The sequence below is a fragment of the Barbus barbus genome (assembly GCF_936440315.1).
Source record: "Barbus barbus genome assembly, chromosome: 19".
NCBI classification, from domain to species: domain Eukaryota; kingdom Metazoa; phylum Chordata; class Actinopteri; order Cypriniformes; family Cyprinidae; genus Barbus; species Barbus barbus.
In genome coordinates, this window is record NC_136747.1 from 29011768 (window position 1) to 29026879 (window position 15112).

General features: G+C 37.7%; 2 protein-coding genes across 3 annotated transcripts in view; both read right to left on the reverse strand.

Annotated features, from left to right (window-relative positions):
• Window positions 1-7151, reverse strand: part of LOC306885640 (uncharacterized protein) — a 72771-nt gene extending 65620 nt beyond the window's left edge. The window contains exons 1-6 of one of the 2 annotated variants that reach the window (XM_079442305.1): window positions 7015-7151; window positions 6228-6277; window positions 5265-5552; window positions 4848-5099; window positions 4676-4735; window positions 3907-4550 (exon numbers count right to left, since the gene is read on the reverse strand). In XM_079442305.1, coding sequence (XP_079298431.1) covers window positions 4456-4550; window positions 4676-4735; window positions 4848-5099; window positions 5265-5552; window positions 6228-6277; window positions 7015-7016 — 747 coding nt within the window. In that variant the 5' untranslated portion in view covers window positions 7017-7151 and the 3' untranslated portion in view covers window positions 3907-4455. Of the gene's footprint in view, window positions 1-3906; window positions 4551-4675; window positions 4736-4847; window positions 5100-5264; window positions 5553-6227; window positions 6278-7014 lie in introns of those variants that run through there. The other variant, XM_079442304.1, reaches the window with a different exon arrangement.
• Window positions 7152-8087: 936 nt separating this feature from the next.
• On the reverse strand, window positions 8088-11979 carry LOC306885638 (uncharacterized protein). Its single transcript, XM_079442301.1, has 6 exons — window positions 11834-11979; window positions 11292-11347; window positions 10061-10363; window positions 9598-9846; window positions 9427-9498; window positions 8088-9318 (listed from the first exon to the last, which is right to left on the reverse strand). Coding segments are annotated over exons 1-6 (795 nt in total). The 5' UTR covers window positions 11836-11979; the 3' UTR covers window positions 8088-9205.
• Window positions 11980-15112: the final 3133 nt, after the last annotated feature.

Consider the following 15112-nt stretch of genomic DNA (forward strand, 5'->3'; position numbering starts at 1 on the left):
TTCTTTGACTTATGCAATTTATGAGAAGTTAAGAGTTTATGGGTAATGTAGGGCGGAGGATACCCTTAACTTTTCTCCTGTTAGGGAGTGAGGGAAGATATATGTTGTTTTGTTTTGATTTCTGTTTTGTATAGGTAAGTTAATGTTATCCCCTTTTTAGATCGAGGTATTGTTTTTGTTTTCTTTTGACTTGGGCCCTCCTCCCGAGGTAACATTTTTGTTTGGATTTATTTGTAATGTGTTTTATTTACTTTATATTATTATTTTATAACTCCTGCTGAAGTTATATAAATAAAAGGCAGACACGCCATTTGAAATTGAGATTTGTTTGTTTCTCCTGTGAATCTGGGACTGGAGAGTTGGAGATCCTCAAAGTCTCCACTTTTTTTTTGTTCGTCGTTCCCTATTTACCCCTAGATTAAGGGGAAGACGTAACACATGTCTTGTAAATTCATGTTCTCTTCAATTCTGACTGATTATGTCAGACTTACTTTAATTTATTGTCATTGCACATGGTACAATGAAATTCTGTCTGGGGAAGTCGTGGCCTAATGGTTAGAGAGTTGGACTCGTGATCCAAAGGTTGTGGGTTCGAGTCTCCGGCCGGCAGGGAATGTAGGTGGGGGGAGTGAATGTCCAGCGCTCTCTCCACCTTCAATACCACGACTGAGGTGCCCTTGAGCAAGACACCGAACCCCCAACTGCTCCCCGGGCGCCGCAGCATAATTGCTGCCCACTGCTCTGGGTGTGTGTGTGTGTGTGTGTGTGTGTGTGTGTGTGTGTGTGTGTGTGTGAGTGTGTGTGTGCGCGCATGTTTATGTGGTTTATGAGGACACAAATTTGTATAATGACATGGGTATGACAGAGGTATTACAATATGAAGGTGGTTTATGAGGACACTTTTGAATTACCTATGTCCCCGTAATTCAAAAGGCTTAAAAACATACTAAATGGTGTTTTTTTGAAAATCTAAAAATGCACAAAGTCTCCTGTGAGGGCTAAGTTTAGGTGTAGGGTTGGTGTAGGGCAATAGCACACACAGTTTGTTCAGTATAAAAACCATTACGCCTATGGAGAGTCCCCATAAACCACAAAAACCAACACGTGTGTGTGTGTGTGTGTGTGTGTGTGTTGGATGGGTTAAATGCAGAGCACGAATTCCGAGTATGGGTCACCATACTTGGCAGTATGTCACTTCACTTCACTGAGTCTCAGTTACAAACTAAATAACAAACAACAGTTACAACAAAAATAAAGTGCAGATTATATCATTAGCTTGAGGGTGTGGTGCAAAGGGTGTAATAGGAGTCACAGCTCTTGGAAAGAAACTGTTTCTCAGTCTGTTTGTGTGTGCTTTTATGGTCCTGTACCTCCGCCCTGAGGGCAAGGGTCAAACAGTCCATGACCCGGGTGAGTGAGATCTGTAGTGATGCGCCTGGACATATTCTACATGAACCAAGTCCAGATCTGGAAGTGGATCCCGAACAATCCTCTGTGCAGCCTTAACCACCCAGGCCAAGTCCTTCCTGTCCTGTGCAGTGCAGCTGGCATACCATACAGTTACACAGTAGCATAGGATGCTTTCTATGGCACTCCTATAGAAATTTATCAGCAACCGAGAGGAAAGTCTAGCCTGCTTCAACTTCCTGAGGAAGTAAAGTCTTTGTTGAGCCTTCTTTACCAGGTAGGTGTTCAGGGCCCAAGTGAGATTCGCTGAAATGTGGATACCCAGGAACTTGATGTTTTCCACACACTCCACTTCTACCCCCTGTATGAGCAGTGGTGCATGTGCTGTCCTTCCGGACCTCCTGAAGTCCACAACAACCTCTTTGGTCTTCTTGGTGTTCAAAACCAGATTGTTTGCTGAACACCACAGGTCCGGATGATGAATTTCCTTCCTGTAGAAAGTCTCACATTGTTCAATATGAGACCCACTACGAAAGTATCGTCTGCAAATTTCAAAATAGTGTTGGAGGCATGAATAGAGGTGCAGTCGTGTGTGAAGAGAGTAAAGATTGCTGAACTGAGCATGCATCCTTGCGGAGCTCCTGTGTTCAGAACGAGGGCAGATGATGTGTAGTCCCCTATTCTTACTACTTGTGGCCTGTTGGTTAGAAAGTATCTGATCCATAAGCACAATGAGGTGGACAGGCCCAATTTATAGAGTTTCCGTACCAGTTTGTGGGGGATTATCGTATTAAAAGCGGAGCTAAAATCAACTAATAGCATCCTGACATATGTATTTGACATCTCCAGATGGGAAAGGGCTGTGTGGAGTGCTATGATGACTGCGTCTTCCGTAAATCAATTTTCAGCGTTCAGTATCCAGATGGCTAGGCAGAGAGAATAATCCAGGAGAATGAGCAATAATCCGAACAAGCAGCAAACAGAGTCCAAACAGGGCAAGACAGAGAGAATAAACCAGGAGACCGGGCAGGAATCAGAACCCAGGAAATCTAACTAGGAAAACTATGAACGGAGAACGCTTCGTAGAGTAGCAGGGCTAAACAATACTCGGCAGTGAAACAGAGAAAGTCCAAGGCTTATACAGTGTGTGTGTGTGATTGGGTGATAGTTGACAGCTGTGAGTGATTAGTGAGTGCAATGGATGGTGGGAAATGAAGTTCAATGTGCTGTGTGAAAGTCCATGTGGTGAGCGGGTGACCTCTGGTGGTGAATGAATGGAATTGCACGGACCAGATTCGTGACACTATGTACCAATGTGTACTTACACTGTGGTTACATACTATGGACCCATCTAGTTACTATGTAAGTACACAGGTATTCGGGACAAAATATAAAGTGGGACCATCTGTATTAAGGACTGTAAAGAGATGGAATAATGAAACAGAACGAGTTTTACAAGCCTGTTTCAACCTCACTGATTGGAGTGTTTTTTGAAGCTGCTGCAAATGATCTGGATTAGCTCACAGAGACGGTAACATCATATATCAGTTTCTGTGAGGATATGTGCATTCCTACCAGGACTCATTTAACTTATAACAGTGACAAACCATGGTTCTCTGTAAACTCAGACAGCTTCATCAGGCCAAAGAAGATGCTTACAGGAAGGAGGACAAAGTCTTGTATAAACAGGCCAAATACACACGGGAAAGGAGATCAGAGTGGCAAAGAGGAATTATTCTGAAAAGCTAAGGATTCAGTTCTCTTCCAGTGACTCAGTATTAGTGTGGAAAGGTCTAAAAGAGATCACTAACTACAAGACACCATCCCCCAGCACTGTGGAGAATCAACAACTAGCAGACAATCTGAATGAGTTCTACTGCAGCTTTGAACAAACACCCCACACACCCACTCTGAACACCTCTCCACACAACCATTAACACCTCCAGCAACCCCCCTCTCCCCCACACCTGCACTTCAGATCAGCGAAAGCGAGGTGTGCCAGGTCTTCCAGAAGAGAAAGAAAGCACCAGGCCCAGATTGTGTCACACCAGTCTGTCTGAAATCCTCCAGATCATCTCCAGAGAACAAACAGATCTGCTCATGTGCGAGCAAATAGGTAGGCTAATTCTGATACATGCAATGACTATCCATTATGACATGTATGACATTTTTTATAATTATGTATGTTTGTGTGCTGCTGTGTATAATAAGCAAAGTGAATGCGCGTTGTGGACCCGCCCAGAGGGTATTTCTATCTTTTAATTCCTGGTCATTCTGTTGTTGTCACTCTGTAATATTCTTTTACCATACAACGCTCTTGGTCTTGAAAGACAAATGTCTGTTATCTTTCCCTCCCACGTTTGGCTATTTTATCTGCCCTTTCATTGTTTAGGCAGTACTTGTTTCTGAAAGTGTGATTTATTATAAAATTGCAGTTATGGTTTAAGGTTTAGCATCGGTAATGATCAGAATATCTACCAGAAAATGCACAACATGAGTGAATTCTTAGTTTTACAGTTGTTTATTTAATCAGAACTCTCAACAGCACATTTAACATTCAAAATATTTCATTTAATCACCCTTTATGTGCCATAAACTGATGGCATTTATATTTTCTCTAAAACTCAGCTTATGTACTGTGCATAATAATGCTTATGTATATATAATGTGTAAAGATACAGCTAGACATGTGGGCATGCAAATCTTACACATACATGGACATCGGTCCTCTACATAACAATGAATGAATGAAACGTATAGAGAAAGTGAGCAAAGAGTGTTTATAGCCTGACTGACTGAGCTCATAAATGTAAAACAAGAGTACCCCCAACCCCGCAAGGATTCATTAAATGAAAAGCAAATACAGTCAGCATCATGTAGAGCAGCCCAAACTTTCATATGTATAGTAAATTACATATATATTGCAGAAATATGTTGACAGAATAATCTTCTGGCCCTGAAGGCAAACTTACAAGCAACCAGTGATAAATGACATCATCTGTCAAATTCATTGCACTGGGATCCCTTGGTGTGAAACATGTCCTGCTTTTAGAAATTAGTGTGTTTGACAGTAAGTGTAACTAGAGGAACCAACAGACCTGGATACAAAAGCAGTCCAGCAATCATAATCCAATAGATTATACCTGGAAAGGGTGAAGATGGGAAGAGAGCATCATTTTTTTTTTTATGTTTTTTAAACTCACTGCATAAACTTTTTATTTACTTAAAAAATTTTTATAAAGCTCTCAAAGCATCCAGTTTTACTTACGAACTTTCTCCGTATCGTCAGTTTTGTCTTTATCTGTGCTGTCCAGTTTGTTCTTTGATTCTGTAGAGGATATTGAGAGGTTAGTGACAAAGTTTAGCATCAATTTACTGTTAAAATAATGATGAATAAACCTCAGCCACTATGTTCCACATATCCATCAATCTTCTCTCACCTGTGACTATCACTGTGATCAAGATGTTTCCTTCCGAGTCCAGAACTCTGTATGTTCCTGCGTCTCTGGCTGTAAACTCATTAATGATCAGGTTTCTATCGCTGATGGTGATTCGTTCTCTCTGAACTCCATCAGTTCTGCTCCAGACCTCCGTCCACTCTGTGTTTCTTCTGCTCTGATGCTGCACTTTATCAGCGTTTGACAGCAGAACATCCAACTTCAGCTCCTCACCTGTTTTCACAGAAACCTCATCTGAAGAGAAACAAAGACATTCATTATTATGATGGTGTCAACCGATCAAGGCCATAAACACACTAATCTGAATATTAAGCCTTTTCAGTTCAGAGTCTCTGCTGGTTACATGCAAGACCACACGGTTACTAAAGGAAAACTAGAAAACACGTTTTTTAAGTTTACCATTAATATGAAGTTGGTACGTCCTGAATTGTCTCTCCAGCTCTGCCTGATCATTATAGTAATAGACTCTCAGAAAGTATTTCCCAGCGTCACTGAAGCTCAGATTCTTGATGACAATGTCACAGTTTCTTTGTTTAGATACTCGTCCACTGCAGTCTTCAGTCGGACACACAGGGATGTTTTCTGACAGACTGTTTAAACTAATATCAGAAACCTCCCTGGCCTCGTATTCACATGACAGTGTGACGTTTCCTCTCTTTTCTCTTGACACAGATACAGTGCTGGTTCCTGCAAATACAGAGCCATTCAATACAAAGTATTAAGACAAAAAAAAAAAATAATAATCATGTGGTATCTCTGTTTAATCTCTGTAATGTCATCATAAAATATTCTAGGAGAGTTATTTTAGTCAGCTTTTCTTTTGCTCAAGACATTCACCACATATTCAAGTGATTCAACAACTGAACTGATGTTTCTCCAATAATTATCATCAGAAATGTCTGTAAAGATTAAAGTTTAAGGTTGCTGGTTTGGACCATGGTCTATTATTTGGGGAAATTAAGTTATGCAGAATCCAAAAACACTACTGTATGAGATTGTGTGTATATTCCAGCTGATTCTTCTTACTTTTGTCAGAGGTGAGAAAAGTTCATCTTATAAGTCAGTTTTGTGTCTTATTGGTCTCTCTGAACTCACAAATAAACCTCATTCATGACAATACAAAGCCAGAGCACATGTGTCAGTGCAGTTATAGTGAATCCCTGAAAATCTCTGACCAAACAATGTTTAATAATAGATGGACTGCAAAGATAAGTCATGTCAGTGTGATAATGTAATATGCTGAGGAAATTCTACCATCAATCCACGAGCATCCAGTAAAATTAAACAACTGACTAGAATAAGTCTGTGTGAATTAAATGAAATTAAAATTTAAAATAATAATAATACACAACTGATACTGACCACTATGATTTACAAAGCACAGCAGCAGGAGAAGATTTAACCAGTTTAACCTGATGAGAAAACAGACAGCAGTTAACAGACACACATCACAAAGAGTTTAATACAGCAATAAAATACTTGCAATAAAATAATATATTATTATGTTGTTACAGGTCTAGTCTGTTTTCAATCACAGTTTTCAGCTCTGCTCTTTGTGACCTAGTTTCCCTGTAATATTCGTGTCCATCTTTGTTCATTAATTACCTCATTAGTTCCCTTTGTCTGAGTCATATTCATTTTCCTTGAGTTCCTGCTTAGTCTCTGTCCGTATGTTTATTGATATAGTTTTGTCATTATTTAATGATTTCAATCGATTCCTTTTCGTTGTGTGATTATTTACACACCGTTCTGTGACAACTTTCACTTTCAATTTTATTTAAAGGTCCAACAAATTTGGATTTTGAACATGGTAAAAAAAAAATAAGAAGAAACGTCAAACTATAATCTGAATATTTGGTTTAATCAATTATTTCAAAATGACCCAAACACAACTGACACAAATAAATAAGTTTATGAAATTCCCTTTCCTGCTAAAAAAGAGAAAAAAAACCCTCTCGTCAGAGTATTCAATGTAGGAAAGTAATTAATTATATTAATAACCGCACTAATTAAAATCATAATCATCGTCATTATCATAATCACCTTTAATCGTAAACATGCTCACTTCCGCGTCACGCGCAGTACAACATAAACACACCACTAGTAAAATAAAAACACTGGATTCATATTTTAAATCATGAACACTTACATGGTAAAAGTTCTGCATGGGTGTTTTGTTCTGGAGTTAAAATCCCGTAAACCACTGCATGTTTTGCGAAACTTAAGTAAAACTTCGTATCAACTTCTTGCGTATGATATGAAATATCACTATTCCCGCCCCCTTTTCTCATTGGCTGTTTAGGTTGTCACTCAAAATTTTTCTTCTTTTTTTCATCTTGTAGCCTAATCTGAACTCCTAGTTTTAATTCCATTAATGAATTAGCACGCGCATAACATATTACTTTAAATGCAATAAACATTTTAAACACTTGACACAGTTTCTCTACAGCTTAACTAAACATTTATCATTCAATAAATCCATAATTCCCCAACACCACATGAAAAAATACTATAGTAATTTATAGTAAATACTACAGTATTTTTGAACCATACTATAGTAAAGTGTATCATACTGTATATTATTTACAACACTTTGTTAATAGCAGCATACTGTGGTGTTATTAACTATAGTGAACTGATAAACTGTAATAAATAATATACTTTAGTTTTTACTACAGTAAACTGTAGTGTATTGTAGTATAATATACTCTATATTTGTAGAAAACTATAGTATTGGGTAATTTGTTTATATTACTATAGTTGTTATATTACCACAGCATCTATAGAATCACAACAATTAATTCAAGTACATTACTATAGTATAGTTCATAAACACTATAGTATTTACTATGAATTACTATAGTATTTCTTCATGTACTCTGAATATGCAGACATTCAGTCTTTTCCCTTCCTTTAATAACTATAAATTCAGTTTGACAGTTTTATTACTGTTACAATCTTTAGCCTTTATTCTATCTTTAGCCATAGTTCTTTCTGCTAGTTACTTAAGTGTATGAGACTAAATGAAATTACCCTTCGGAGGGTAACATGTAGGCTAAAGTTTGGAAAGCAAGGACAGTCAGTCACCACGAGGAGAAATAAAAAACATGCTGGATATTTCGATCTGAGTTACAGTAGTTCTTCTTTACTGTAAGACAATATCCCTAATACCATAATAGAAAAGCACTGTAGAGATAACTGTAAATGCAAAAGGAATATTTTATAATAAGTAGGCCTTTATTATTCAGTTTTACAGTAAGAAAGCTTTTGTCTTAACTTCTTCACTTGCAAGAGTTAAATCCTCCAGCTGTTATTCTGGTTTCAGTGAAAATAACTCATAACTGTGCATCACATTAATGGATACATTCATTGTAATCATGTTTATTTGTTTCCTTGGCAGGTTTAGTTTTACACAAAACAAAACTATAGTTATAATAACACAAAATTAAATGAATCAAGCTCATGCATGTCTTTTGGGCATCAAACGTTTAACAGATAAAACACATAAAACACACACTCAAGACTTTTTAAGGACCCACAGAAACCCTGATATTTAATTCTTACAAACAATACAACCAAAACATTGTCAACAAACATGTTTCTTAAAAAAGTGTTTTAATTTGTTTAGCTTTTGTCAATACATTCTTTCAAAGCAGATTCACAAATAATAACATTTACATTTATTCATTTAGCTGACGCTTTTATCCAAAGCGACTTACAATTGCTATATATGTCAGAGGTCGCACGCCTCTGGAGCAACTAGGGGTTAAGTGTCTTGCTCAGGGACACATTGGTGTCTCACAGTGGATTTGAACCCGGGTCTCTCACACCAAAGGCATGTGTCTTATCCACTGCACCATCACCACCCATAAGCTTAACATATGCTCTATTAAACAGACAAAAGCAACAGTGCAAAGGAGAAACTCTCAGTAGATGATGTTGGCACTATGAAGCTCAAGCCATATTAAAAATACAGCAACATGTAAAAATAAAATGCTACAAAATATACATGCATGCACAGTCTTCATTCTCAGTGATAAGATTTTTTAACTGTGAAAACTTTCTTTTTTAAGAAACAATAGTTGATGAATTCAAAAGAAACAATAATTCCTCTATGATTTATGATTGGTAATCCTTCAGTTACCAGTCTATAGGTCACTTTAACTAAATCCAGATCCAGTTAAACACAGAGCTGGTGTACAGGTGCAGTGCAAATGCTCATGTGTTTTGTAAATTAAATATATGCTGCAGAAATACTTTAACAGAATCCTGTTGGTTCTGAAGGCATTAGTACCCGCTGGCTTCACTGGGTTCAGGGCCCTCTTTATAGTTTGGGTCCCTCAGTATGAAACTCTCTTCTTCAGAAACTGCTTCTTGATGACAGGAATCATAATCAAAGCCAGAACCAGCAGAACTATAGTCAATCCAACAATCATAATCCAAAACACAACAGCTAGAAGGAGAAGGTGGGAAGAGAACACATTTTAATGTTTGTTTGTTTTTTTTAAACCTCACTGTTTCAAGATTTGGTGAAGCTCTCAATGCCTCTTGATTTGCTTACTATGTTGTCTTGTGTTCTCAGTTTTGTCATCATCTGTGTTGTAGTGTTTTCCCGCTGATTCTGTATCTGATTCTGTAGAGGATATCAAAAGGTTAGTCACAGTTTAGCATTAATTTGCTGTTCAAATCATGATGAATAAACCTCAGCTGTCCATTTAATATTTCCTCTCACCTGTGACTGTTACTGTGATCAAGATTTCTCCTTCATAGTCCAGAGCTCTGTATGTTCCTGCATCATTGGCTGTAAACTCTTTAATGGTCAGAGTCCCATCAGTGTCGGTCAGTTGATCGCTCTGAGCGCCACTGCTTCTGCTCCAAACCTCCCTCCAGCTTGTTTTGTTTTTGGTCCAGTGCACTACTTGATTAGCATTGGAAAGAACATCTAACTTGTGCTCCTCACCTGTTTTCACAGAGATCTCGTCTGAGGAGAAACAGCATAAGCATATATTTAAGAGAGAACAAATATAATCATTTATCAGTGGATAAAATCAGACATTAGAAAACTCATATTTGAGACGATTAATCTGAATATTAGTGTCCCGTTCAGAGTCTCTGCTGGTTGCATGCAATATCACACAATTATTAAAGGAGATCTGGAAAGCAGCTGCTCATAGTTTGAATGGTTTTTGATTTACCATGAATATGAAGTTGGTACGTCCTGATTTGTCGCTTCAGCTTTGCCAGATCATTCTGGTAAAAGACATTCAAAAAGTACGTCCCAGCATCACTGAAGCTCAGGTCCTTGAAGACGACGTCACAGTTTCTTTGTTTAAATACTCGTCCACTACAGTCTTCAGTCTGACAGACAGGGATGAGTTCTGACCCATTGTTTAAACTAATAACAGAAATCTTTTTGGCCTCAAATCTACATGGCAGTGTGACGCTGTCTCCTTTTCTTCCTGACACCGGTATAGTGCTGGTTCCTACAGGAGGGGCTCCTGCAAATACAGATTCATTCAATACAAATAATTAATACTGAAAAAATACACATAATCAGTGACATCAGAAAATATTCTAGGAGAGTTATTTTAGTCATTTTGGTTACTTTTGCTAATTACTTTTTAGTTTCTTCAATATTTAACATCAGAAATGCTTTAAAAAAGGTTATTAGTTCGAGCCATAGGCTATTTCTCATGAAAATAAAATTATGCAATTTGCAGAAACATTACAGTATGAAAATGTGTCTAAAGTGTCCCTGTTGATTATTTCCACTTTCATCTGTTCAGAACTGTTCATCTTATGAGTCAGTTTCGTGTTTTATTGGTCTTTCAGAGTTCACAAACAGACCTCATTCATGACTAAACAAAGCTAAAGCAGATGCCAGACCAAACGATATTTATTAATAGATTAATTAATATCTGCATAGATACGTCAGTGATGTCACAGTGTGTGATGATTTAATATGCAGTGAAAATTCTACCATCAGTCCATAAAAGGGAAGGGAAGTCGTGGCCTAATGGTTAGAGAGTCTGACTCGTAATCCAAAGGTTGCAGGTTTGAATCTCGGGCCGGCAGGGATTGTAGGTGGGGGGAGTGAATGTCCAGCGCTCTCTCCACCCTCAATACCACGACTGAGGTGCCCTTGAGCAAGTCACCGAACCCCCAACTGCTCCCCGGGTGCTGCAGCATAAATGGCTGCCCACTGCTCCGGGTGTGTGTGTGTGTGTGTGTGAGTGTGTGTGCACTTTGGATGGGTTAAATGCAGAGCACGAATTCCGAGCATGGGTCACTATACTTGGCTGAATGTCACTTCACTTCACTAAATATCAACAAAATATATTGTTATATCTTAGAATAAATATCTTAGAATAACTCTACCTGGAACTAAAAGTCAATACCATTTATAATAAAACACATGACACTGACCGCTCTGATAGATGAAGCAAAACAGCAGCAGAAGAAGAAGATTGAAGCATCTGAACCTGAGAAAACACAGATACAGACACACATCACACAGAGATTAATACAGCAATACAATACTTTACTGACTGATAGAATGAGACACAATGCTACACAACAGTTTAACTTGTATTTGAGGATTCATTCACATGTGGGTTTTATATAAGAAACATCAAACTATAATCCAAATCTTTGGTTTTATGCATTTTATAGATGTTCAGTGTAATCATGATCCTTCAAACCCAAATGTTTTATGAACACAAACAGTCTAGAAATTCAGTAACCTGCTACCCAGAAATCATTTGATTACAATTGAGTTAACAGTCTAGAAAAAAACAATAATTACATTAATAATTCCACTAATAAAAAAACATAATATTTATTCATCAGCATAATGATAAACATGTTAGCATCATTAGCAGGTTAGTTAGCAGCCAACCCTTTCCACAAACAAACTATATGTATAATAACACAAAAACACAGCTTCATTTGAAAGGATAAAAACTTACATAGTAAAAGTTCTGCATGAGTTTTACACTCTGGCTGTTTAAATTGAAGAACTACTGCATGTTTAGCGAGATTTCAGTAAAAACTAAACCGAAAGTATAATTCTCACAGTTGAGAGCTTTGTTTTTCAGAAAATGGTTGGAGTCTCAAGGATGAGTATGATTGGTCTTTATTGCCCTCTGCTGGTTATTCTATCAAAGCAGACTGTTCTGAGCTGTGAGGAGATGTGTGGTCTATTAGCTCATGGACTTCAGTGTGTGTAGGTTTGTGAGTCCAGACATAGTCCTCCAGATACAGCCAGGCTAGGGACTAATAATAAGGGGGAAAGTCCATCAAACATTGTGCTGCTTCTGGCTGTTGAGAATCACGACTGCATATCATGTTTAAAACAGCTAAGTCATACACAAATACAAAACAATATTAAATATTGTAGTATAGATAGTGTATTTGGTTTTTCACAATGTTTCAAATATGATTTACAAAGAATAATGCATACTATTAAACAAACAAAAGCAACATATTAACATTATTAAAACATATTTAAATATGAAACAGTACAAAATATACATATTTACATGCACACTGTCTAATACTAAATGCAGATACAGTTAACAGACAGAGGTGGGTCCAACCCAAATGTGCATACACACTAAAAATTACAAATATATTGCAGAAATATGTTGACAGTATCTTCTGAAGATCTGTTGACTCTGAAGGCAAATTTACAAGTAACATGACTTTTGTACAGATCTTTTCCCTGAGTTGAAGCCATTTGCCTTCAGTCAGTGCTATGGTGCTACTTTGGTCAGTCGGTCAGAGCTGACAGATTTGTACTGTACTGTATGATGAGCACTGATTTTTTTCAGACTTTGGTTCCATCCAGTCTAAGGGTATCACGTGTGATATTTAAAGCCAATTCTTGAACACATTGTTTATCACTATTTATAAAGTAGGCAAGTGCAAGTGTGTGATGCCTACGGTGTTAAAAATATGTTCCGACTGCTCAAGTCATGTGGTGTATTCCAGTCTTAACCAATCAAGTCAACAGACGTCCTGCACAAGAGTACAGTTTAATCACGCTCCGCCGGGCCCTCAGCAGACATCAGTATGGGCCCTCGATGCTTCTGGGTCTCCTGTACTCAGTTCCTCTTTTCCTCCTGGAGCAACACCACACGAGTAACCTCTGTGCAGACGTGTGTGTAAGATGACAGCAGTCCCAATCAGAGCCAGCAGAACCAGAACCACAATCACAATCCAGTAGCCTGCAGGTGGAAGGGAAAAGTAGGGAGAGAGCACTTATTTTATTTTTTACATTTCTTTCAATCTTTAAATTCACTGATTAAGATTTTTGTTAAGTTTTGATTGTCTCCTGTTTAACTCACTACGATATTTAGTGTCATCAGTTTTGTCTTCATCAGTGTCGTCCAGTTTTTCCTTTGATTCTGTACAGAATATTGAAATGTTATTCTCACGTTTTAGTATGAATTTACTGTTTAAACATAATATTTCTAAAGTTTCTCTCACCTCTGACTATCACTGTGATCAAGGTGTTTCCTTCAGGGTCCAGAACTCTGTATGTTCCTGCATCTGTAAACTCATTAATGATCAGGTTTCTATCTCTGATGGTGATTCGTTCTCTCTGAACTCCATCAGTTCTGCTCCAGACCTCCGTCCACTCTGTGCTTCTTCTGCTCTGATGCTGCACTTTATCAGCGTTTGACAGCAGAACATCCAACTTCAGCTCCTCACCTGTTTTCACAGAAACCTCATCTGAGGACAAACAACGACATTCATTATTATGATGATGTCACTAAATCAAGGCCATAAGCACATATTTAGCATTGAGGGACCAAATGTAATCATTCATTATTTATATAAAATTATTAGAAAAACCCATATTGGTGACCACTAATATTCAGAGTCTGTGCTGGATACATGCAATATCACACAATTACTAAAGGAAAACCAGAAGCACATGTTGATGATTTGATCAGTTTTGATTTACCATGAACACAAAGTTGGTACGTCCTGATCTGTCGCTTCAGCTTTGTCTGATCATTCTGGTAATAGACATGCAAAGAGTACGTCCCAGCATCACTGAAGCTCAGGTCCTTGAAGACGACGTCACAGTTTCTTTGTTTAAATACTCGTCCACTACATTCTTCAGTCTCACAGACAGGGATGACTTCTGACCGACTGTCTAAACTAATATAAGAAATCTCTCTGGCCTCAAATTCACATGACAGTGTGACGCTGCCCCCCTTTTCTCCTGATACAGATACAGTGCTGGTTTCTGCAAATACAGATAGTAAATATTTAATACAATACAAAGTTCAATGTAAAGTATACAAAACTAAATGTGTTAGTTCTCTCACTGTAATAAAGGCTGAACGTGTGTGTGTGTGCGTCACGCAAAGAGAATAAATAAATCAATTCCTGAACAGTGTTTAATTAATGAATGAACTGGAATTAACTGCACATATATTATTCTTTTATTATCTGTGTCCTGTTGCTGTCTTTCTGTCACACTGTGGAGCTTCTGCCACTAAAACAAATTCCTCGTATGTGTAAACATACCTGGCAATAAAACTCATTCTGATTCTGATTCTGACAAACCAGTGACGGCAGAGTGTGTAATTAATGTAATATGATTGGAAATTTCCACCTTCAATCTACAAATATCCACCAAATCACTTGACTGAGTGACACAAAAGAAAAAACAATCTACTGGAATAACTCTGACACTGAAATTCAAAAATGTATTTATTAACATAAATGATACTGACCGCTGTAAATGACCAAACCCAGCAACAGCAGCAGATTCAACCTGAAGAGAAAACAGAAGAGCTGTTATGTAGACTACTATAAAGTTACAACAAACTCTACAAATTCCCTTTCACTTTATTTGAAGATTTTTACATATTAAAAAATGTGTAAAAAGAAACATAAAACTATCATCTTTTTATCTTTGTTAAACCAATCACCCCCCCCCCCCCCCCCCCCCCAGTTACATAAATGTTATATTTCTATTTGAGAATTTCTATGATTTTATAAATTTCTTGTTAACTTACAAAACCTCAATGTAATGCTTTAGTTTGATTATAATTGAAGTGAAGTGGACTTGGAATTTGTGCTCTGCATTTAACCCATTGCTGCAGCGCCCGGGGAGCAGTTAGGGGTTCGGTGGTATGGAAGAGAGCATTGGTCATACACTCCCCCCAACTACAATCCCTGAGACTCGAACCCACAACCTTTAGGTTACAAGTCCGACTCTAACCATT